Source organism: Grus americana, chromosome 7, assembly GCF_028858705.1.
Source record: "Grus americana isolate bGruAme1 chromosome 7, bGruAme1.mat, whole genome shotgun sequence".
NCBI classification, from domain to species: Eukaryota; Metazoa; Chordata; class Aves; order Gruiformes; family Gruidae; genus Grus; species Grus americana.
In genome coordinates, this window is record NC_072858.1 from 23,126,060 (window position 1) to 23,152,283 (window position 26,224).

General features: G+C 37.6%; 1 protein-coding gene across 1 annotated transcript in view; it reads left to right on the plus strand.

The window, feature by feature from the left end:
- Positions 1–26,224, plus strand: part of TM9SF3 (transmembrane 9 superfamily member 3) — a 49,653-nt gene extending 23,429 nt beyond the window's left edge. The window contains exons 5-15 of the mRNA XM_054831832.1: positions 2,151–2,228; positions 3,187–3,318; positions 3,845–4,011; positions 6,705–6,799; positions 8,699–8,829; positions 16,020–16,159; positions 17,747–17,815; positions 17,910–18,056; positions 18,490–18,573; positions 18,683–18,759; positions 23,286–26,224. Coding sequence (XP_054687807.1) covers positions 2,151–2,228; positions 3,187–3,318; positions 3,845–4,011; positions 6,705–6,799; positions 8,699–8,829; positions 16,020–16,159; positions 17,747–17,815; positions 17,910–18,056; positions 18,490–18,573; positions 18,683–18,759; positions 23,286–23,353 — 1,188 coding nt within the window. The 3' untranslated portion in view covers positions 23,354–26,224. The remainder of the gene's footprint in view (positions 1–2,150; positions 2,229–3,186; positions 3,319–3,844; positions 4,012–6,704; positions 6,800–8,698; positions 8,830–16,019; positions 16,160–17,746; positions 17,816–17,909; positions 18,057–18,489; positions 18,574–18,682; positions 18,760–23,285) is intronic.

Below are 26,224 nucleotides of genomic sequence, written 5' to 3' on the forward strand. Positions count from 1 at the left end.
AACTAGTTCTTAACCCATTGCTTTTCTACAATGTGTTATCAGTAGGTGTCAGCATAAGATTTTATTTCAGAGGATATTCTTGCCACTACTACATTTGTCTTGTGCTGAATAAGTTATATAGTTCAAAGTGCAGATAATTGTTTTTTATCTGTGCTTTACAGAATTACATTTACACTAAGCTCCCTATTTCTATTGCAAAATTGATATTCGAAATTTTGAAATTTTCTATTTTAAATTCCACCAGCCGTTGTGAAGTCCGTTTGCTCTGTGAATTTAGAAGTGGACAGCACTGAGTAGCTGCCAGTAATGAAAATAACATTAGATGTTCCCTTAAAATACTTTTTAGTGTGCAGAGTGCAAGAGTTACCTTTCCAATTCTGTTGGCACCATTGGGCAATTGCTGGGCTGGCATGTGTGTGGTCTTCAATTCACGAATTGTCTCTGGTGGACTTGTTCTAAGCAGTGCTTCTTAGTTGCAGATGCTCTAATGAGAAATGTATCTACTTAAAACAATGTTGAAAGCTGTTAATGTTTTGAGCTACTAATCTTGAATAAGACTGTAATTTGAACTGGAGAACGTTACTATTGTACCTCCAAGTGAGTAGTACTTGAGTCTTGGGGTTTTTAATCTGTCTCAGGACTGTGGTGAGTGATAGGAGTATTCAATCTACGCTTATATACTTTCTTCTGTACTGAATAAGAGAATATCTGCTGGAAAGGATAATTCCTTGTCATGTATTTTAAAAAGATACGCACAAGGGGACTGCATTTGTTTCAAGATCACTAAAAATCCTGATATTTCCTAATCTTGGCATGCTTTTGAAAAGAATTTAATGTAGATTTGTGTTTAATTTCTGAAATAGCATTTAAAAATTAAAATGAAAACGTTCTTGCAAAATTTGAAGAATACTTTGTGCTACCATATTAGCACCATATAGTTCATTAGTATGATAAAATCTTCCAAATCCAAAGCAGTCCTCTGTGCAGCTAGTGGAGTAACTGATAGCAGTAATATGCAGCTACCCTGTGATAGTATGGCCATAAACGCATACTTTTCCAGCTGGTTTCAGAGTTAGTTATTGGCAGTTGAAGTGTCTAGATTGCAGAATCCTGTGGTCTTACAGATTTTAGGCTGCAACTTTTAGCTTGTAGCTTTTAAAATTTTAATGTCTGGCTTTTAGGGTCCAGCTTGATCCCTTTTATCCAGTTCCCTTCCAGCCAGCTTGTATCTCAGTTTATGCCCTTTTCTTTCCTATTGGCATCTGGGTTTTTTTCCCCTCACTTCTGCTAGACTGCATCTTTTCTTCTTGGGCACTGTACTTGGAGAACGTAGGTACAGATGATTTCACTGAATACCAGTCTCAATGCATGGCAGTAAAACAAATCTCAGCTGCCGTTGGGGGAGCAGAAGTAGAGGGTGTTGTCATCGCTTAATGAAGACTGGTAATGTTCTCCACAAGCCTTTTTTCATACAATGCAGCACATTGTCATATTGGGAAAAGGGAGTGTGCTGTCAGCAGAAAAAGTCTTTGGAAAAATTCCACTGCTTTTTTGACATGCTAATGTCATTCTTGAACATATTTAAACATGCTTGCTTTCTCTAATCTTTGTTCTTAAATCTTGGGCAAATTTGGGAGGATTTTTCAAAGGTACTACCCAAAAGCGGTTCAAGAAAATTCATTGGTTTACAAGTATCTATTGTGGGGAAAAAAAGGGTCATCTTTGAATTATTCATTTGGCAAAACTGAAAAATAGGATCATTTGATGGATTCTGGTTTTGGCGCCTTCGGTATTGAGTATATTTGAGCTCCTTCTATAGCCATGAAAAGGGTTTGATGTTTTTGACGACTAGAAGTTTGCATCTTTAGTTTGGCTCACAGAGACAGCAAGAGCTGAGACAGCGCAAGACTTCCTTGTTCTTAAATGTAAACATAGACAAGATTAGATGCATGAGGCAAGGTGGTTGGAATTCATTCTATGTCTGACCAGTCTTTAAGAACATCAGTCCATTGTTTTTGCCAAAACCTGGATTCATATTGAAGAAAACATCTGAAGTGGATGATTTTTAAAATGTGTTTTGGGTTTCAGCATGTGACTGTAGCTGATCATACTATAATGAGCTTTTCAAGTGTAAATTTTTCTCTCTATAGGTGAAATGGAAGAAATCAGATGTGAAGTTTGAAGACCGATTTGACAAGTATCTTGACCCATCTTTCTTTCAGCACAGAGTATGTATTGTTCTAAGACAAGTTTACAAAATATCCCTTTGAAATGGTTGCTTTAGTTCAGATGATGTCATGGAAGTTTTGGATGACATCTTTAAATTTTAGGGTGTCCCAGGTCTTCTGGGACAATGAGACAATGAAAGGTTTAGGATTTTAGGTTTTAAGTGATAGTTCTGTTGCTCAAATAGGATGGCTCCAGTTTTCTAGAGTGCTTCAGTAAATGTTTCCAGGCAAGCCTCAAGCCTATAGCAAATACAAGGTAGTTCAAGTAAATATTTTCACGCGATTGGAAGCAATGAAGTTTCCGCGACACAACTGTACAACTTGTAAGCTGAATAACTGCAATTGGTCATATGTACATTTTTTAACTGAAATAAATGTGAAGCAAAAAGCATTATCCAAAACCAGTTGGTGATAGTAGTTGTGATGATTTAAACACGTGTTTGTAATCTCTGCAAGGGTAGTATACTGAGCTATACTATGTTCTGAAATTAGAGGGTTTGGATTCTGTTTGGAGCTCAGTGAAAACTGGATGTGCTTCTCAGAGGCAAAATAATTATACTGTGCATTTTGGTCCTGTGCAAAGCAATGGCTCCTTTGGCTTTTTGGCTGTGAGCATCTTTTACTACTTAAACCCCTTCCCTAGGAAGGCAGCAGTACATCGTGTTGCCTTGCTGTTACCAAGAAAGCATGCCCTGCCAGTTGTTCGAACTTTGCTGGTGCTTAACTAAGCTGTGATAACTTTGTCATGAACAAGCTTGGGTGTTGAAAAGCTTTATGTATGGTGTTTCACAGGCCAGTTTTAGTAGGACTTTCTACAAATGTAGTGTTACTTACAATATGGGTTTATTGTTACCTAGTGCTGACAAGTTGTCCTGGTAGGCAATGATTTATCCTTATTGGAACAAATTTGAAACACATTTATAGTTTTAAAACTTAAGGATGTGTTTTCTTTTTGTAGATTCACTGGTTTTCAATTTTCAATTCTTTTATGATGGTGATCTTTCTGGTTGGCCTAGTGTCTATGATATTAATGAGAACTTTGCGAAAAGATTATGCAAGATACAGCAAGGAGGAAGAAATGGATGATATGGTAAGATCTGCATTCATGTGTTTTTTAAATCCTCTTTTTTTAAGGCTTGTTGGTTTTGTACGTTCATTGTGTTAGCAGCTCTGAATGGCTTTCTTCAGGTGGACAGAAAACTGCCCTATATGTATCTTGAAAGTGTTACTGGTTTCCTTTATAACAGGCCTCTGGGTTGCAACCCAGAACTCTGTAGTCACTGTGTTAACGTACGTATCTACACTGCGGTTAAACGAGGTCCATTCTGAGTGTGTAATAGAAGCCTGTGTATACTCCTAAGCACTTCAGAGGATTTTAGGCACAGGGTGGGAATCTGAAAGCTTTTACTGCATCATGCATTCGGGAGATAATTTTTGATGTCTTCTTAAGCATTTGACAAGTAAACTTTTCTCCTAGATTCAATGCATTCAGGAGAAAAGACATACTTGCACTTCAAGTTGCTTTAATAAATCAAACCTTTAATTTATGCCTACCTTGTGTGTTTGTCATTAATTGTCATGACTAGACTTATTTTATTTTTTTTTGTTGTTCCTAGGACAGAGATCTAGGTGATGAATATGGGTGGAAGCAGGTCCATGGAGATGTATTTAGACCATCCAGTCATCCTCTAATATTTTCTTCGCTTATTGGTTCTGGTTGTCAAATTTTTGCTGTGTCTCTTATAGTCATTGTTGTTGCAATGATAGAAGATTTATACACAGAGTAAGTGTAATTATGCCATGCCTTCCACATATAAATGCTTAAATTAACAAAATAATTACAAAAATGAATGTTCTGACTGGCTTGGAAAAAAATGTTTGAGAGCCTTTAGCAAATGATCAAATGTAGTATCCAGAAGGGTTCTTTTAAGTTGTAATGAAACTTTTTGTCCTACTCTTATCATGTCCTACTCTTATCCTTTTATTTTACTGTTTGAATGCTTGCTTTTTACATGATTTATTATGAAACCAGTGTGTTGTTCTGCAGCATCATGGGTAAATTATATGGGAAATAAATGTCAAAAGGTACATATTTCACTTCTGGTTTCATTACTATATTTCTTACCCTTCCTCCTCCCTTGTCCTTTGAAGACTGAAATAGGAGTGGGATGTGTTGTGAATAGTCCTGTTTACTGCTGACGATGCATCAAGCCAATCTTATCCACAAGTCTTCTCAGGCCTGGAGACTGAATTTCTTAAGTTCTTTCGAACAGATATGGCTCAGCAGGTGTTGCATGTAAAATCTCCACCCTCCAGATGGGCTGTGGTCCTGACTAGAGAAAATTCATTTAAAACAAATAGTACTCCAGTTTAAATTTAACACACCCCTTGTGGTTCACCTAGTTCTCTTCCTTACCTTTAATCAGTTCGAGTTTTTGGTGTCCTGGATGGACTTCACCTGTTTCTGTAGTGATTATATTTTGGATACTGGGGGCTTTTTTTTTTTTTACAAGTGCTTTGTTTTAAACCACAACTAAAATTTCTAATCTCTGTTCTATTTTCCTTTGCATATCACCTGTAACTATTGATTTTAGCAAGTTGTAGTACTTCTAATGTGCCACTAGAGAGAACTCTTGTTTTTTTAATTTAGCTGCCTTTCAGTGGTGTGTTTAAAAAGCCGCTCTGTAGTACCAGTATCTTGGCATATTTTCATTTTTCATATCATGTTATTCCCCCCTTGTGCTCCATGGTTACATTTCCAGATAGACCTACATACATATTTTAATTGTATAGCATGGCAGCCCTTTAAGGGAGGGAATTAAACCATTTCAGAATGTTTGTGCACTGTAGGGAAGCTGTAAGTTAGTAATAGCAATTGTAAAATGTGTCAGAAGAGTAATTTTTTAAAAAATTACTCAGTCTTTTATTGCAATAGGTCTTTATATCACTTTCAAAGTGAATCTCTTTCTGGGTGTGTTACTGAACAGTTGACTGAGTCTGGTGCAGAAAATTCTTATGTTTAGGAAAATAGTGATGTGAGTGAAAAAGGCTGTAAATGAGCATTATAAGAATGATTTCCCATCAGTGTTCTTCAGGTCTATTAAAAATCTTGGGGATCATGTAGCTGATGCCAACTAAAAGTCTCTCAGTGAAATGTGGTCATGTCAGCTATTCATTTATTAATACTGGTTTGTGTTTTGAGAAGCTTTTCCATTAGAATATTTGAAACATAAGTGAGTAAGCTCAAGAATAAGAAATCTTGAGGTAATTTTAGATTAATATCTGCTGGTGACTTTACAGGCAGCCTGGATTTGCATGAGTCACTGCAGACTGTGCGTGGTTTTCTGGGGTTTTGCCTTTGTTTCTAAATTGGCTTAAGTTAGGGCAACTGTTAAAATTGACTTCTGTCTAACAAGTAACTTTCTAAAATGGAACTACTGCTTATTTTTGTTCAGAAGCCAGTGTTAGCATAACACTCCTTTCGTGTGTGTGACCAGCAGATATATTTGCTTATTTCATTCCATTCAGTCATGGGAGTCGGTTGTACTAAAGATTACTATTTTGAGTAGGGTAGACATCCAGTAATGGATCATCAAAAGCCAAAATGCCATAAATCTGGAATCTTTCAGAGCAACTAATTTGAAGATGGTTTTCAGCCCACTTGCTGTACTGTCTACTGCTTTTTGCTGTTGGACAGTAGCGGAGGGACACGGGGAAATAGCTCTATTCATGAATAACATTTAGAGCTTGCTATTCTTAGATAGGATTTTTAAAAATGTATTTGGAGATGGCTTTTGCGATTTAAAATTATTAGCTTTGCCTGTGAAATTTTAGAAAAATTATGCCAAAACGAGTACTCCAACATTTAATGAGGCGATAATTTAAAAATGACTAAACTCTTTCAATTGGACTACTCCATGCTGATTTGTGGCTTCATGATAGTATTTATAGTTTCTAAATCAGGTTTTCTAATTTTCTGTAAGATGAACACTTTCAATTGTAAAAGTTAATTTCTGAGGGATGGCAGAAACATCGTTCATAATTTTGGTATATTTTTAATACTGGCCTTAGTATTAAGAAAAGAGTGCCTTTTATCTGCAATAGTTAAGTCTTACACTTAACGTACGTCATGTAAATAGTTTAATTCTTTGTACACAAGGTACACACATCCAAATGTCAGAGTATTTTGATGAGAGGTGAGATTTTGTAATCCAGTGAAAATAAATGCATGTTAGAAAAGAATGTAGCATGACAGAACTCTTTTTCCCAGATTGAATTTGACTTGGCTGGAAGCTTTGGATACAAACAATACTAATTCTTATGCAGATTTTACAATTTAAGCACTTTAAAATTTTTACATTATCTAAAAATATTAAAAAACTACTTCTGCTAAATGTACATATTTTACTGTAATCTTTTTCTCTAATGCTGCTTTGGTTTTCTATTTCATTTATCAAAAAAAATCACTTCTTGTAGGAGAGGATCAATGCTTAGTACAGCTATATTTGTTTATGCTGCAACATCGCCAGTGAATGGATATTTTGGAGGAAGCCTTTATGCTAGACAAGGAGGTAAATTGCTTTCATTTTTCAACATTTTCATTATATTGTTAAATGGAGAAGTTATTTTCTAATTTTCATCAATATAGAAGTATCGTCATGGAGTTAGGTCATTCAGATGAAATCCATTAAATGCTCAATGAACAGAAAATATTTTGCGTGTATTTAAGTTTTGTATTGTTTCCTATAAAATGGTTGCATTTTCTAACTAAAGACAGCTGAAGTCTTTGGTTAATTTGAGAGTAATAAGAGCTAAAGAACTGTTAACTGTTGTATCTTATGAATTACTTGTTATACTTCTGTATATAATTGTTTGGCTCATGACATCCAGAGAGTATAGTAGTCTCTCCCTCTTCTGTAGCATGCTGTTGAACAGCTCATGTCGTCTTCTCAGATGACTCTGACATAGCCCTCTTCTGTAGGTGCTCGGGGGGTTAGTTGCCTAGCACGGAAAGAATGAGTATGCAGTACTTACTAGACCATTAATTGTGGATGGGGAAAATTGTTCATAGCATCTTTTAAGGAAGGTTATTCTACTTTTCAGTATGTGCTCTGCTTTATACTTAGCAAATTCAAAATGAGTATCGGTAGAGAACAGAAGCCTAATAAAATTGACATAATAGATTTGGACAGGCTGTCTTCAAGTGCTCCTCACTATGCCTCTGAGTTATGACCAATTACATCCTTGCAGTCCAATAGCCTCATCCATTCCCTATGCTGCAATAAAAGAGTAATCAATATCCATTATCTTCTACAGTGCTTTAGAAAAAGTAATCCTGGTAAGTTTGCAAAAGAAAATTTGTATCTTTTTAGCACGACATACTTGTTAGTATTCAGTCTCAACTGCACTCTAATCTACTCTGAGTTTGGAGGTTGAATATTTCTTTTCTTGTGGCTGGTGTATAAACCTAGAAAAACAGAACTAGGTAAATTAGAGTTGCTGTTCTAAAATGTGCTATGCTGTATAGTTGAGCCAGATTTGCATTTTTTTCCTACAGATTAAACATGTATCAAATTGTCACATGCTGATTAAGTTGGCTCATGGTGAAAATACATATGATGGTCTTGAAAAGCATATGCTAGTTTTCTGGCTGTTTTTTATTTAGTGCATATTACAGATGCATCTATGGTGTATTAAATTTAAATATAGACAGTATTTAAGAGCATAGAAAGTGAAAATACAGAGAGTGAAAATTCCTAAGGTATTGTCCAAGAAGATTTTTTTGAGCTCCTCAGGGAGCTCTAAACTTAGTAATAACTGCTAACAAGTGTTGCTGTTCCCTTCGTGCCTGGGGTTTCGAAATCGCTTTCCTTCTACCTTTTCTGCCATTGAAGATGTCCAAGTTCAATTTTGCTGTATATTAAACGCTGTGGCATTTTGCTTTAAACCAAGGATAGCCAGTTCCTTTAATGTATCCTGAATTCATGGAGTCAGCTTAGTTGGGTCAAGACAACCCAGAGCAGGTGCTGCCTGAAAGCAGCTGTATCGCTGAGTTGTCCCAGGAGCAGTGCTGAGCTCTCGTGTGCTCTCACAGTGTGAGCAGGCTCCGTACAGGGCCAGCTTTGCTATCTCTGTCTCTCCTAATCTGTGGCTTACACATACACTTATTTTTCATACCCTGGTTTCTTTGGCCAGCTTAGCATATGCTGTTCGTCAGCTGAAATGTTCTCATGCTGCATCCCTTTTCCTGTCTTTTCACCTGGCCTAATAAATTGTTTAATGTGCTGCATCTTGTGAGTTGAAAGTGTTAGTTGACTTGGCTCTTGTATCGATGCAGTATGTTGTTACTTACTGCTTTCACCTTTTTGGGGGAGAAGTTGTCAAACACCTAAATTCTGGAGAGCTTGCTCATAAGTTTTTAAACAAAATATACTGTAATCTCACCAGTCCCATTGGAATGTCCCTTACAGGAAGGCGATGGATAAAGCAGATGTTCATTGGAGCCTTCCTTATTCCAGCAATGGTGTGTGGAACTGCCTTCTTCATTAACTTCATTGCCATCTATTATCATGCTTCAAGAGCTATACCCTTTGGAACCATGGTGAGTCATTTTACTGGAGAATGTAAACACCACACAGGAAAACTACCTTTTAGTCTAAATACAATTGTGAGTCATAGCTTTAGCTTCCTAGTTAGAAATTTTATTCTGGGAGCGTTTTAAGGTACTTCAAGTATAATTTATTTTAATCACAATAGCAACAGCTGCTGGATGCCAACAACAATCTCTGCTTAAAATGGAACTTCTGCTTTGTATTCAAGCTTAGTGCTATAACAACATAGGAAGTTAGCAACTTGAATTTTCTTCTGGATGGCCAATGGAAACTGGTTATAAGCTAAAATGCCATACAAAAGGATTCCAAGTGAAAGCTGCTTCCAAATCATTGCAGTCAAGCAGGAAAAATAAAAACTCAGCCAACAATATGAGATGAGAAGTCCTGAGGAGATCTGGCTTTACGAAAATGAATCACTGTTTTCACTTTGTGAAGTGTTATTTAGTATCCAGTTATGGCCTTGTGTCTGTGTATTAACCATGTCACTTGAAAAGCAATGCTGGTTGGATTACTTTCTCATTTAATCATCATGACTTTTCTTGTTTCTCGTGGCTTGTGTCAGGATTTTGTTTGTTGTCATGCCCCTTTCAAGTAACCTCCAGTAACCCTGTGAATACAATATAGGAAATAATCACTTGGCACTTTGGCAGAATTTCTGTTTGCACTTGCAAGGGGTATTATTTGAGACCAGAATTTTTTGAAATATGCACCATAAAATTGGGGGTTTTTTTGTAATTTTATGCAGTAGCACTGTTAACTTAAAAAACATCCTAATACAGGAAGGCTTGTTTTCAGTATCTAGCAAATCTTGGGATTTAAACTTTTTTATAGCTCCTTTGCGTATCAGTTTTTGTGGTATGTTAAATTGTTCTGTCTATTCAGAGATGTTTGAGTAGCCTTGGATTTCTTCTTAGTTTAAATCTACCACAAAATGAAGCTTAGTATTACAAGTTCTGTCCTATAAATTGTACTATTTGGGATATAATCACATTCAGTATGTGACTGAAAATACTTCTTAGGAACACGTTGTTAATGAATGAATGTGGTAGAAATAATAAATGGTAATAAAAGGAGAGACAATTCTCAGTTTCAGGCAAAGGCTTTCAATAATTTTCTACTGCTAGAGGAGTCATCACTTTATGTGTACATTGCTAGTTCTAGTCACCTCCTCATTAGTAGTATTTTCAATGCATGCCTAAATACCAACTTTTTATATTGAATTTGTTGTTATAAAACCACTAAATAGAATATCAAGCTAAGCATGTTTATAAACTTTTCATTTAATTTTTCTGGTTTTCTTCAAGAAATCAGACTAAAATTCTATTTTTTGATATCTTTTTGCATTAGTTGGTCAGTGCCCCAAAGGAATATTGTATTGTTTTTTCTTTCCTAAGCTAGTAGCTATACACAATACTGTCAGAAAAGTTTCCAACATTTATCTGTGATATGTACAAAGAGGCTCTGTTTTACTGCTGAGCAAGCATTTATGATATCACATTTCTCACTTGTATTCCCATTTGGAGGTCAGGAATGCTGAGGAAAGGGAATTCCACCTGTGCTGAAGTTTATCTTGTAAGTCTGTACAACTGATTCATATTTTAAGATCATGGAAACATGTACATGCAAAAGCAAATGGGAATATAAATCTTCAGGGGTCACTTAATCAGAATGTTAGGACTCTTTATACACAGTGATTTTAATGATCTCAAGGTTTTATGAGCGTGTTTGAATCATTATGACTGTAGCAATAAAACTCCACTGGAGTTAGCAGACTTTTAGTAGGAGCAGGTTATGAATCGGAAACTTCATCAGAATAAGCAATGCTCTAATGACTTCAGATCAACTAATGAAGCTGGTTTGTAGAAGGAAATGAAAATTGTTTGAAATGACCATGTTATGCTTCAGGTTGAAGTCCTCAGGAAGCCCTTTGGCTTTATGGATAAGATACCTTTGTGTCTTTCCACTTTGTTTTCAATGTAGAGAAGCTTCCAGAATTCACTAGTGCAAACTTGCTGCTGCTGCTTTCTTGGTGAAATAAAACCTCTGCCATCTAAACGTGCTAGAACTCTGACATATCTGGAAACCACCCTCCTTGATTTAAATTGCTGGCAACAATTACCCTGCCTTCTTTGACTACTGTAAATCTGGAAAAAGCAGAAACTGAGTTGCTGAAAAAAGTCTCTGACCTAGAAGGTTGCTAAGAGACTGTGCTTAGATATGACACCCTTTGCTCGTTTTCAACTGCCGCTTCCCAGTGAACCGCTAGGTAGTCTCCTCTCTGTGACTTAATTCCTTCCTCCAGACAGATTTTTCTATGAAATGTAGGCAAGGGCAGCTGATAGCGTCAAAGCCAGGACATCCAAGCTAACGCACCGTTGATCTACCTGGTATATGTTCTTCTACATTTGTCTTGAAATGCTCAAATTGCTTTGGCTCTTCAGGACCTTCATACACCTCACCGTCATTGCGGTCAGTTTTGAAGTTCAAAGCTTTGTTCACTTTGTATATCTCATTCCCGATGTCTGGGGTCTCCTTGAAGATGTGGCGGGGACTGGGAAGATCCAAAGCTTGTTTCTGAAATCATTCTTTAGTCTTGGGACTCTGCCTTTAGCCCTTTTGGATATGCCTGCAAGCCATCTACCTGTACTGTGACAAACCATGAGCCTGAACAACGGCTTAATCTCTTCCTTGGGATATCTTTCAGCTGCCCTTCAAAATGCAATAAAGAATGTAACGGATTTTATTGAAATATGAGAGCTTTTTAAAACTTAATGTTTTAAAGCTTTCAACTCCCTAAGCATATGAAGGAAATATGAAAGTCTGTCATCTCTTCACCTTTATAGAAATGCAGTGGATACTGTTCAATTCTTTGTTCTTTTGGAGCCCAAATTTGATTTTTGGGGATATTTTGTTAATTTCCTGTTACTGGTGAACATAGAGTTCTTCTGAAGGTGTTGTACACCTTGACTTACCTTCTGTTGATTTTTGTCAGTCTTTTCAGTGTATTTATCAATCATCTTTCTATTTTGTTGTGTTTGAATTATATGCAAAAAATGGAGCATGGAGCAATTAAAAAGAATTTTAAATAATGGCAAGCAAAGGGACCTCTCCATGTGGAGGAAAGTGGTGGTAATTCTATGCACTTACTAAGTAATGCTGAATTTCTACAGAGTACAGCATGATTGAGTTTGAAGGGACCATCTTAATTCTGGCATTTCCAAAGTTGTGACTGCTTATGCTGTTCTGTGTGGGATACATAATTTAAAGACTTCCATTAAGGTTACTATGACTAATGTAATATTCTGACTGCAGAATCCATGTAGCTTCTATTAAACTGTTTAAGATGGACCATTTTTGTTTTGTTTGACCAGTAGGTTCCTGCGTGGCTAACGTTTCCAGTATGCATTTTTAATGATTTAGTTAAATAAGGTTACGCACACTGAATTTCTCTTGGGATGGAGATCCTAGTGTTTGCTTCTTTTATACCTTGTTTAAACTAGAAAAAACCCTGTTTCTTCCAACAGATAGCTTAATCCGGGCTGCAGCCATCCCTGACAGATTTAAGTTGATATGAGTATTGGCTGCCACTGAAAAAGCAGGATCTGGTAGTGCTGAGGATTTTCACGCCTTGAGCCAGATCAGAAAATACACCTGACTAAAAATAGAAAAAAATCTAGTTATATACATTCAGCAGGTGCTTCCTCAGATTGCTGAAACTGTCTGTGGAACCCTTGGTCAAAAATCTCATTTTTGCTGAAAATAGGCACAGCTTAATGGTTCTGCCTAAATTTTCAATAGTTCAATTTATTACCCAATGCAGCACCCTAGGTTAACAACTTAGTTGTAATAAAATTAATAATAGTCTATTTTGAAGCCTTCTATTTTCCTGTTCTGTATAATGTTTGGGCAGATAATGTGCAGAAAATTGTTTCACTGTACAGATTCAGTAACCTCTATATGGGGGGAGAGTCTCATGACTGAGAGTGCATTTTTGGTAGCTGACAGGAAAGATCAAGCTGCTGCTTTGACAGTTAATTTTTATTGCTTTTCTCCCTTGTGCATTAAGCAGTCAAGGCACCGCAGCCTGCCAGTAGCTGTTTAATATTAGATATGCTCATAAAAATTTTAATTATCACCTTTGAATGAAGTTTAATCTACAGTTGTCAGAAAATATGAAACACATGGCACTAGAACATAAATTATATCCTTCTTGACAATGTTTCCTTTCAAATAAGGAAAACTGAATCCTGCATGTTCAGTCAAGGGCAGTAGAATATTCTTTCCCTGTCAAAACAAAACAAAAAGGGGTTAGAAAGAATGCAGCCTTGGTGAGGTTGACAATCTTTTAAGGCAACTAAAACCTGCAAACTAAATCAGATGCTTGTGTGTAAATAAGATATTTTATACAACAAAAACGCAACAGTCAAAATGAAACAGGTAGTTTTAATGTACTGGCTTGGTAGAAAAACTCATGTAATTTGTCTTCAGAAATGTGGATTATGGAGAGCGTGTGTTTGTTTGCTTGATGGAAAACTGGATTTGCAGATGTAGTAGATTTGCCTCATTGCATAATCTGTGTTTTCTGAAGTGGTAGTTAAAACTGTTCTCTGAAGTTCTCTTGGCTGATGTTACAGTAATACTTCTCTTAACACTCCCTAAGACCTAACTTTCTTATCTCTGCCTGTCATGCAACAGCTATTCTTGGGGTTTTGGGGTTTTTAGTATGTTACCAGGGACTTCTGCGGGAGGGCAGAGCACATATGTGCGTTGATCCTGCCTTTGTTTCCCCTTACTTTTGTGATGGTGAAATGGAGGCCAGTAAGTGCCTGAGCTGCTTTTGCCATTGTAATCTCATTCTCTGAAACCTTTGAGGCAGAAATTTCATAACTTCATCTCTTTTTCAGTTAAGACACTTATGTACCCTGGTGCCCTGTGTTTGCTTCAGTTTGGATTTAAACTCTCTAGGTTTAGGCATTGCCCAGCCTGCATCATCGCTGCCCTTGCCATCTGTGGCAACAGGCAATCCCTGTTCGGTTTGGGAGGGAGCAGTGTCTTCACCTCGTATCTGAAATTAAGAGGAGCATGCTTAACAACACAGAAACTAGAAAAGCCAGTTATCTCTAGTCATCTCTCTCATCCAGACAAGACTATTACTACCAAGAAGACAGACAGTAATTTTCAGCAGGCATCAGTCTGAGCAGGCGCTACTACTGTGGGTAGTTGAAAGACAGCTAGTTGAAAGCAAGAAAGAAGATGCTACTGAGGTCAGAATAGGTTGTGCTAGTTGTAACTAGCACTGGTTATGCTGGTCAACCAACTAAGACCAGCAGGTTGCTGACAGCAGGGTGGGGTTATCTCAGAAGACAGAACATTCACGTTTTTATGAGCTTGGACAGCTTATCAGAGGTAGGTGGGAGTACGAGGCATTCCTGAGCCTGCACTATGGTGTCTGCTTGCTCGCTTAGTTGGGCCTTCTTTGCACTGCAAAATCATCTCAGATAATTTTTAGACTCCTGAATGGCTCCAGGAAAAAAGGAAAAAATGCACTTCAGTTCCAGCCATCCTCAGAACATTGCATGGTACTAAGACAGGCAGTTCATTGTTTAAGCAAAATATTGACTTTACCTAATGCTGCTTACTAGATTTCATTGAAGATGCTAGCTGTTCTGCCTGAAATCAGTTCATTTTTCAGCCAAATGGTTAATAGAATGGAAGATAGTACACCATTATCAGTCATGCTTTGACTGATGTGGTAATGAAACCACAAGCACTCAGGTTTTTTGACGAATGCCAATTATTAGCATACTGGGGACAGGTTGGCGGTACTTACTGAAGACATTATTCAAGGAACCTTGGTCTGTCTCAGCTTGTATTATGCAGATAAACATTTTAGATTTCAAAGCTGCTGCTGATTCAGCCTCCCGGACAGCACAACAGCCATGCCCTGCAGGAGCAAGTTGAGCCTACTCTTTGCCTGCTTCATTTGAAGCCATTGAGCTCTGCAGTTGGTATCACTAGAATGAGATGCTATCGACTGCCTTTCTTTATCTAGGAGTTTGCTAGCTTATCAGTAATTAGGCCTAGATGGTCCTTGCTTGGTTCCTTCTCTGTGGTTATATTCTTTCGGTATGGATTCCCTATGGTAGAGATGTTTTACAAGATGGACAGTTAAAAGCTACTAAGTTTTGTTCCAGGTGAGCTTAGAACCCAAGGCTGTTCGGGATGATTTCTTTCTGCAGTAAAGCAGTGGATTCACTTTCTACCACTATCCCCAGTTATGGGTCATTTCCAAGATCAAGAAACGAAGCTGCAGACACCTTGATAACTGCACTATAACAGACAGTTGTGGCTGGATGAGCACTACAGATGCCCTTTCACGCTGCCCCTCTCTGAGCTTTCTGCCGCAGTCAGATTTGAAACTACCTGCCGGAGCGCCATGGACAGGGGCCGCCCACTGCACCCAGAGGTCCTTGCCAGGCAGGAAGCAGAGCAGGCTCTTCTGGCAAATGGAAATGGTTTCAATATGATCAGCTCAGAAATTCTTTGGATCCTGTCCAGGCCTTAATTCTTGAACATCTCTTTTACCCACTGCACCTCAAACAAGCTGGGACTTTTTGGTCAGGATTTTAGCAAATGTAGGACTCGAGATGATGTTCTTTGATATTTCTGATACCTTTTGACATTTTTCTCTGAAAATTCTCATCTGCTTATTCTTTTTTTTTTTTTTTTTTGGATTGGATTAAAAATTTTGCACCTAGTAGTTGAAGTGTTGTATGCAACTGCCTAACTGCTAGATGTTAACTCCCAGGGATGGCATACTCTGCAAAAGTTTAAGGGAAGCTTGCAAAATTTTTGGTGGTGAAGTACAATGAAGATTTCCATTTCATTTCTTTGCAATGTATTGAGTACAATGATTAGATAAAAACAGTAAAAAAAATCTGTAATGGTTCTGCTATCTCAATTGATGCAAGAAAATATACTTAATAATGCTTATTAGGAAGTTTTTAGGAAATAAATACTTCCATTTGATAAAATAGATGTATATTGACTAATGGCTCATAAGTAGGAGTATGATTCTACAGCAATAACTAATAAGGACTAATACATACAGAGAGGATTGATTATCTTCTTTTGTTATCTTATACCTGGGGGTTTTTAAAATTTGTTTGTTTGTTTACAGGTGGCAGTGTGCTGTATTTGTTTCTTTGTCATTCTGCCGTTGAACCTCGTTGGTACGATTCTTGGCCGAAATCTGTCAGGACAGCCTAATTTTCCATGTCGTGTCAATGCAGTGCCTCGTCCCATACCAGAGAAAAAATGGTAAAGACAAGCATACGTGTTAACTAGATGTATTCATTTCAGTACATTTAACATGAATTTTCAGATGTGATAATTTAAAAGTTTTTCTATCATAACATTTTATTTAAATTTGAGTTGTATTTAGAAGAATACCTCTGCTGATGTTTCCTTAGTATGATTTTTCTCTTGAATAAAAACACCAAGTGCAGTTAATGGTTAATAGTTGTAACAGATTTTACAATCCCGGATCACTGCTTCACATTTGGCCTGAATGCTCTTCAGTCTCATATAAAAGGGATGGTCCCAACTCAGTTCTTGTATGAGTATCTTGAAACTAAACCTTTCCCATTTAGTGAATGCCTCTTAGAGACTGAGGGTTGAACATGCCTTGGAGGCAGAACCGTTCTGTTTAATGGTCTCCCTGAACAACCTGAGACATATTTGCAGGGTGATGGTGGGGAGAAGCTCGAAATGCTGTTCTCAATTCTGCACTCTTGGTGATGGCACAGAGCCTAAAATACTCCAGGTATACGGTTTGAATTGCGAATAAGTCTTTATTATTTTTGAAGTGAATTTAAAGGAGTGGATGCCTAGTCTCAAAAAGTAGACTTGGGTTTTTGGAAACTCATGAATGCAGTCACTTTTTCCTATTAAATTAATTCTGAGATGGAAGCAGCAAACTATGGAAATTAAAATATCCTCAGAGGATTTTTTTAATAGATTTTTCTTGCTTTCCCTGTTCAGAGGAATGGAACAGATAAAGTGAAGGGGGCACTGAAACGTGTACGCCTGCAATATCCAGAAAATGCAGCACGCTTAGTCTCTTGTTAGTGGTGGGGTTGTGCAGCTCGGGTGCTAGGATTTGATTTGTATTGTGACCTGTATCTTGGGAATCTGATGGATTTTTCTGCATCAGCATGACACATAAAAAGAAATAAGATATTTGTCTTGAAGATGATGAAATTGCACACCGTCAACTTAGACAAGCCTCCCTATAAATAATGAAAGAAGCTGCAAATTAAAGCAGTGGTTACTAGCTAGATTCAGCATCATTGCAATTACTATACAGAGGTCACCTTTAGTAAGCGACAGCGTCTTCGCGAGGTAGCTGAGTATTCATTTTTGGCCGTAGGCTCACGACTCAGTATAGCATTAAAAATAAACACCAGTTCTTAATTATATAACCATTACCCTGCAAAATTTTCTTTGTGCTTTTTGCTGTGTTTATAGCCATCAACAGCTTCAAGTTTTCACTGCCTTCATTCAAGGCTACTTGATGTTATGGGAGTTGATTGCTTTGGCCCTTTTTGGGCAAGAGAGATTCTTTCTGTAGCCTTTAAGGCTGGTTAGATGCCTGACCTTATGCCTGTAGGTGATAGGCTTGGGACTTAAGTTTTGTTTCAGCTTTCCCCAAGAATAACTCCTCATTCTACCCGTACATATGACATCTTTGGGGGAATCTTCTTCCTAGTATGCTGGTATGAGACAGAAATGTTCTTGTTAGCATGCCTTTTAAATAATTCTCTCTGCTATATTAATTATCTGGTTATATGTCATAATATTTTATAAATGAAAGATTAAAATTGTCCCTAAAATAATATCTTTCAGGTTCATGGAACCAGCTGTTATTGTTTGCCTGGGTGGAATCCTCCCTTTTGGATCAATTTTTATTGAAATGTGAGTATGTCAGCTATTTGCCAATTTGATGAAAAAGTATAATAATTTAAGTTCAGTTACAATATCATCTACATATTTCGTTTACTCTCTTCAGGTATTTCATTTTTACTTCATTCTGGGCTTACAAGATCTACTATGTTTATGGCTTTATGATGTTGGTTCTGGTTATCCTCTGCATTGTGACAGTTTGTGTGACTATCGTTTGTACGTATTTCCTGCTAAACGCAGAGGATTACAGGTGGTAAGTATTGCATTATTTGCATAGTTAACAAGATTGTGAGAGTTTTATAGAAAAGTAATGTTCTTCAGTCTAGACGGGTCTTTTCAAAGTGCCCTATGTCAAGATTTTAGCTGTAGGCAATAAAAGCAGTTCTCGGATCCTTTCTGTACAGGAGCTTTCTGTGTGTATGTGCATCTATGCGTGCCTGTATCTATGCATAAAAAAAATAAAATGTCAAGGCATAGAGGAATATGAAGAAGGATCATCACTTGGTATCAGTTGTAGCTGTTGCCGTGGAAGCTTTTGTCACCTGTAGCAGACAACATGTAGATTTTGTTAAATTAGTCTGTAGAACCGGTACACTTTATTTTCAGCGTACAGTTTTAGTGCATTGTGCATCTTCTTGGTAAGCCTTTTGATTAGGTCTATGATGGACATGCATGTTTACTTCCAGGCAATGGACAAGCTTTCTTTCTGCGGCATCAACTGCGATTTATGTTTACATGTACTCCTTTTACTACTACTTTTTCAAGACAAAGTAAGTGGTAGTTTTCTTGCTTGAATATCAGATAAACTTACTGCCAAATAAGTTTATTGAGAAAAACTGGGGAAAATACCTAGCATAAATTCCTATCTTTCTTTTTCAGGATGTATGGCTTGTTTCAAACATCATTTTACTTTGGTTATATGGCAGTATTTAGCACAGCTTTGGGAATAATGTGTGGTAAGTTTCAAATATATTGACAGTTTTCTACCAGAATTTTTCAGACTTTCATGTTTCTGATTTTAGCTCTGTGGTTTTGGTGGTGGAGTGTGTATGTCTGCAAGATGTGCTCAAAGCAGCTTACAATCTTTAAAAAGAATCTTAGAGTTTTCTGCTTATACTTGGTTCTACCTAATATAGGAGATTTCTATGGATTGTGTCTTCTGAATGGAAGATAATTTATGTACTGTGCAGAGAATTTCACCTTCAGTGCAAGCTTGAAAGACTCAGTATTTGGCAAGAAATTCTGCAAAATAAATTCCAAATTAAGTTGAGTCCATGCTAGCATTTTGTTTCTGAGTTTTGACTGTTGCTCCAAGACAAGGAGCTAGGTACACCCATTGAGGCATCAATGGTATTGCAGTACTGATGACACTACCACCTGTATCTTGTGGCATGTACGAGGGTGACCGGAACAGAAAGGACTGACACTTCAGGATAGCATTTGAGAAATAAGTATTGCAATATTCATGGGTGAGGAGAGTGCAGAGTGCTCCTCTGTGCAACCAGATTTCACTGCTTTTTAAGATACTGTTTTGACAGATGGTTAGAAAGAAACATAGTTCTCAGCATGAAGGTCATCTGTTAAAGTCAAATATACTTGTTCACCTGTTAGCTTTATTTTTATCGTTTGATTTTCAGAAAGTGCTACCTGGTTCTTTGTCCACTTTCCTATGATGTTTCTTGCTTTTTATGTCTGATCCTTATGCAATACTTTCCTTCTTCTTGGTGAATGAATAGTCCTATAGACTCTAGTGGAAGGATGTCTTTGAGTTAGATATTTGAGACACATGATGTCTTACAGGAACTTACTTTCTGTGAAGTATACATTTCTTGATATCCCAAGAGGGTGGGTAATTTCGCAATGCTTTATGAAAAGGGGAGGGAAGTAATCTCTTAACTGCTGAGTACCTGTTTCCCTTTTCTCTCATACAATCTAATCTTGCTTCATCAGGTTCTTGGCACATTACAAGACTTCCCTGCTGTTCTGGTAGTCTTGCAGCCATTTTTTTCTTTAATAGGCTTATACTTTTCAGCTCTAATCTTTTCTTTTTAAAGTGCTCAGGCTGGTATTGATTAAAATGTCTATGATGCAGAAGCCAAGCTTGCCCACCGGTTTCTGTAATTAAAATGCTTTTTAAAACATGGAAAAAGAAGATTGTCAAATGCTTTCTTGTCACGGCAGGACACTACTCGGTGTAATATTAGAGTAAAATCCAAATTTAGTCAAAATCAGGAAATACTTTAAGACATGAAACTTTATTTCCACAGCTGTATTGAGATTTCTTTGTGTCTTTTTAAGTGTGTTGGAGGAGAAGCTGTGAGATTCCTTTTTACTGAGAACTCCCCATTTTCAGCATGTGGAGGGGAAAAAAAATCCCCTGTCAAAAAGCATTTGTCTAGGGAACTTGCTGCCATTGAGGCCTAACAAAGACATTTGTGTTAGAGAATTGTGCAGTGTGTGTGCTACTGACTGTACGTCTCCTGTGAAAAGTGTGTAGAGCTGCGCTTTGGAGGCTCACGTGAATGGGCGTGTTCAGTATCACACAGTTGGATGTGAGAGGAACTAGTTAGGGTCCAAAGCAGCCACAGGGAAACTCGCTGTAGGCTTGCATCATCCAACTCTGTTTTTAGTGCCCCTGACAATGCCTAGGGAACTCAAATCCCACATGTAGTGGGATGCTTTGATCCACAAAGTCTGCTGCCCTCTGCAGAGCATCTAAGTTCTGGGACTGGGCAGTAGGGAGCCCATGAGAACCTCCAAACCTTTTGAGCTCCTTGTGTTTCCCTCTTAGTGATATAAAAGAATAAAACTTATTCCCCAGCTGAGTGGATGGCTTAGGAGCTAGGTAGCATAGAAAGGCCTCTTGCATTACCACACTTCAGCATCCAGATAAATTAAGTATGATTGAAGGGCTTTAAAAAAAATTCTGTGCTTACAAAGTCACAACTGTAGTAAGTGTTAGTTGGTTTGAAGTAATGGATGGGAATTAATCTTCGTCTGTTTTGTGGTTGCTCTTCCTCACTATTTTTTCTCTTTATTTAAAAGCTTGTTCTGCTGAAATATGCTTGCAGTCTGTTTCTGCTAAACCTATATGGGCCATAACCAAGTTATAAATATAATCTGATAAGGTGTTCAATAAATAAACAAAATCATTCCCTTTACTGTGGATTTTTTTATTCACATGAGCCAACTGTCCTGCACTTGTTTCAGGAGGACATTCTTTAGTTGTCATTGTCTAGGGTGTCCCCCTCCCTGCCCCATGTTTTATTCAATGCCTGTGAAGTAGCCTTGAGGCTTAACCCCTGCCTTGGATACTGGCCATTAGTGGCCTTCATGGATAAGGCTCCTGTGATTCAGAATAAGTTATGATTTGTTTATGGGGCTGAGAGCTTGTGGTCTCATGTGACTGCTACTCTCTGCTCCTCCCCCTCACTGCCATCTCATGCACACATTCTCTAGATCCCAAATGTAACACAATTAATGCTTTGTTCTCCCAAATCTCTGTGATATCTGGTATCACATCACCCTCAAATAACAAGTTCTGGAATGTGTCTGAGTTTAGCAACTATAACGGGTGTTGGGTCTGTTGGCAGTGTCTGCTTTAACAGGCAAAACACAATGAGTCTTAAAACAGGAGTCCGGTGCCATTATTTTGTCCATTTACGGCATAAGACAGAAGATGAGTTTCTTGACAGGCTACAGAAGAATCTGCATGTGCTCCTGTGTGACTCCAAGCTCACGACGCCTCCTCTGCACAGCCCCTGCTTGGGTCTGTCTGAATGCTGTACTGGTCTCTCCTTGAACTGCCAGGCCTTCCCTCTGCTGCGTCCTCGGCATGCTTAACGCTTGCAAGCAGCAACCTGATCTTGCGTGTGCTGTATTTGCTTTAATCCAACTCTACTTTGTCCAAGTTAGTAGGACAAATCCCTCATTTGCTGGCCGGTAGAATGCTTGTCACGATAGTTATACAGCTTGAAATGCTAGGCAGCACAGAGGCTGACTCCACAGGCTCTTTACCACTCTGATAATATTGTAACGATGCTTCAGGTTTGCCTTGTGCAGATTTCCTGATTAGATATGAATGTTGGGCTTTTGGGGGTCTAAACCCCAAAATTTTGTGAGATTTTAATGGCTGACATCTTGAATTATCTGATCAGTCTCCAGGATTTAAAGGACACTCTAGGTTCTGAATAACTCTGTGTTCAGCAATGCTAGCTGCAGGTCTGTATGGCCTTAATTCCTAAAGGAAAAAAAAAATTATTGGAAAATGAGGTTTTGGCAGAAAACTTTTAGCATTGGTTAGGTTTTTGTATTTAACACATGTTGGGCAAGTCTGGTGCATCCCAGATCACCAAAATGTTGTTTCATGCTTTGTTCTGGGCTCTTCTGTATTGCTTCAGGGAAGCAAAAAATATCTTTTCTGTTTAGAGTCTGTTCTTTACTGAACATCCAAACACTTGATGTCAGGATTTTTCTCTTCTTTGTAGTGAGTTACAGTCCCTGACTTCTCTGTCCTTTTCTTCCCATATTTTATGATGTGTTATTCTGGCAATCTGACAGCAGTTGTCTCTAATTCTCGCTTGATTCTTCAACTTCACTTCTAACCTGAGAATTAGCCAAACTGACTTCCACGAGGCTGATTTGCTCTCATTTTGCTTGGAAGAGCTGAAGATACTCCCTGCAGATATTGTAAGGCAACAGTATTTACTGAGCCTGGCAAACCTGAGGTTCTGGGTTTGACCAGGTAGGTTGCTGAATCTCTTTCTGAGAAGAGGTCTTGGTCCAGTGCATTTCTTTCATTTTTCTAGGTGTCCTCAATCCTGCAGTATTTTGGGTTTAGCATAGACTGTTGCCCCTATCAAAAACCCCGTGACCTGTTCTTTTATTACTGCTGTGACAATGCATATGCTGCTCATGACTCTTACTAATTTGAAAACCACAGGTTGCAATTTCCTTTAACTACTAACTGCTACTAGTTTAATCTCTTTGTACAGACCTCCTTGGAGTTTAAGACTCCTGGGTTGGGGATCTATTATTATTTGTGCCTTGTGGGAAGGAAAAAGCCATCTGCCAATAAAACACTCATCCAGAAGGCATGTAACTTATAATAAAAACCCGCCCTCCCATCCACCTTCCCTGCAGAGTGGGTGATTGTATGTTTTTACCCTCTGTTCAGAAAAAGGGACCCAGTTATTGGCAGCAGTAGGGGGGCTGCTATATTTATCGAGGCCAAGTGGGCATGGCCTCTTGGTAAGATGGCTTAATGGATTTAGATTGCTAGACTAGGGGAGTTCTTGCCAGACATTCACTGGGAGCATGGATAATTAGAGTTTGAGAACAATTATTGCAGGTAAATAATTTTCTGTGTGCAGAGTGCATGCTTTATGTGACTTTCTCTGTTTAAATGTGTGTGTGTTATATTGCTGACTTATTTTGATGATCAGCTTTCTAACATGTTCAACGTTTTTGGTTTATTTTGCAGGAGCTATTGGTTACATGGGAACAAGTGCCTTTGTTCGTAAAATCTACACTAATGTGAAAATTGACTAAGGAAATAAGAAAATTGAACTATGGATCAGTTCCTCTTTTCATGGGGATGAACTTGCACAACAAAAAGCGCGAGAAGAGATTTGGGTTTTAACACTGGGCACTATATGGGTCTCCATTTTGTGGATGGCTTAAAGTAACATCTATTTCATTGATCCTAGGTTCTTACTGACTGCTTTCTCCAACTGTTCACAGCAAATGCTTGGATTATATGCAGTAGGCATTACTACAGTACGTGGCTAATCTTCCCCCCCCAAAAAAGGAAAAAAAAGAACAACAAAAAACAAAAAACCTAGCTCATTAAAGATGAATAGACTAGCTCTCTTCAGTGAAGAGGACAAACGGTTTATTTAAAGCATTTGTTCCATTCAATAAAAAGAGGGAAACTTGGCTGCTAAAACTACTTGATTAGTAGTCTTCCTGGTACTTAACATTTCTAAATTATGTAAAAATGCTGTTCCAGAAAGATTACTCTTCTGATTTTTACTGCCATTGCCAGGGTAGGAGGTATGTTTTATATTTTGACTTCAGGTGCTTTTTGGTTTATTTGCGATATCAACTATACCCTACACTCATTTGTTTAAAAAATAATTTAAAAATATATAAAAAACCCATATGCATGTAATATATCAGCTATTGTTCTAGTTGGACCAACTTCCCTTTATTTATCTTTAAAGTAATATCCAGCTACATCTTAAATCCATCCAAAGAAAAATACAGTCTGAAGACGGGATGTGTTCTCTGCAATGCAATTTACTGTACAGTTAGAAAGCAAAATGTTAAATGAAGAGGATTGTTTGTTTTTTTAATAAACACTTTGAGGTCTAGATTAAAACAAAACCAACATTTTAACTGAATGTCTAAAGTGATTCTCCTTTTTTCCAGGTTAGTCTTGCAATATTTTTTGTTTGTTTGTTTGGGTTTGAATGAAGACTTTCCTTTAGACATTATACAAGGGGTAATAAGTGTATATAACATTAAATAATGTAACTTAGGTGTAGATCCCAAATGTATTTGGATGTACAGATTTACTACAGAGTACTTTTCTGATGATTCGGTGTAAAAATGTGTGAATTTGGGTGGCTTTTTACATCTTGCCTGCCATTGCATGAAAAGTTGGGGTTTCTTCACAATGTGTGTATGTCATGCTTTTCTGTTCTATTTCCTTTCTCAAGCTCTTACAGAAATTAAATTTGTAATTTAGAACATTTTAATTTTTGTTAATCCTATCTGGACACTTGTATAACATTAAAAGCACAGTTGCTTTAGAGTGTTCAGAAAACTAAAATAAACTTTTCAGACAAAAATGTTCTGATTGTGAAAATAGATGAGTTTGCAATTGAAAAATGTTTGAAAAGGCAATACCGCTGAACGCCAGTTTCTGTATACAATATTAATGTGGTTTTCAAATATCAAAACCCCATGCTTTGAATTCCGAATTTGCTTACAACTGTATTGTACAATACAGCTCCAAAGTGGATGACCAGCCCAAAAAGATTCTTCTTGGCTGAACTGTTTGTGGAGAAATCTGTTTTGTGATCCAGCTAGTGTACTGAGAAAAGTGGGGGTAAGCGTGGACTGAAATAAATGGGCAAATAAAGGTGAAGTCTTTCTAAGATGACTGTTAATTATGCACTGTGTTTAGCTGGAAATATCCTGAATGTGGTTGTGACAGAGAGCCAGTCTGTTTGATATTTTAATTTTTTTTTAGGCATCTGCAATATAGGGATGTTTTCACCAGTGTGGCTGTCTTAACTAGAGCACCTGCTGTGGAGAAATCAACTTCCTGAATTTAAAAAACAAGCAAAGTATTTGTATTGATTAGCACTGTATTGTCTCTATATAAAAAGTACTGATAAGGCAGTAGTCACAATCAGAAACAACCGTGCTTTGGCAGGGTCGTGTTGGAGGTTGGGAGAACTGAACTGATAGGTGAGAAGCAATGCATCCTGCTCTGGCTTCTGAAAAGTATTTGAGCTTTCCCTGGCCAATTTTAACCAATCTGTCAGAAAATAATGAAATTTTGCTTCAAGTGAATGGTTGGTGTCTGTAGCTGAATGCTTTGCTGTTTAATGGAAGATTTTTTTTTTTTTTAAAGTACAGGCTGATTTTAAGATGAGCGTATAAACTGGGTCAACAGTTAGTTTTCCTTTGTTCCAAAACATGGAGACTTAAAGCAAAGAATGGGTTTTGTACTGGTTCTTGCTAGTGCATACAGCTGTGGGAAGCCCTCTTTCCATCCATGTTCTTCTAAATCTGAAGTGAGAAGCCATTATCTCAACACAATAAATACATTAAGTACTCCGCTGAGAGATAAGGTTTTTTTTAAAGGGAATATTTTGATAATGGGTCTCTTTATTTAGAGCACTGCTATGTGATTAGTCTATCAGAAATGTCACTAAACCATTTGTGAATTTTATTTAATCACCTTTTAATGCCACAGAATGGTGGGCTGCCTACTTGCTTTCTCTGTCCTCTGGCATTATTGGCTTTTGCATATCCAGATAGGATTGTATAGCTTTTAAAGTGACATTGAAAAGATACTTTACTGCACAGACATTGCTTTTGTTTCTGCAAGCACGTTCTGTGCTGTGTTTTAAATAATAGACATTTTTATACTTCCACCCTAGCACATCAGTAAGTTGGGGGTTTGCTTCGTTTTCCCCCTTTCTTTTGGTTTCTGAAGGAGTGCAAAATGTGTCCAATTTTCAACATCTTGTCTTTATGGTTGCTGTTTGGGGCGAAGCTATTTATTTCCCCCCAAAAAACTGTGGGTCTAGCTTGAACCATCTTGCTTAATAGAATTTGGAAGCTCTCTGCTTAGATGATGTAGTCCTTCCTCTTTTATGGAAGAAATAAAGATCTTACAGCCAA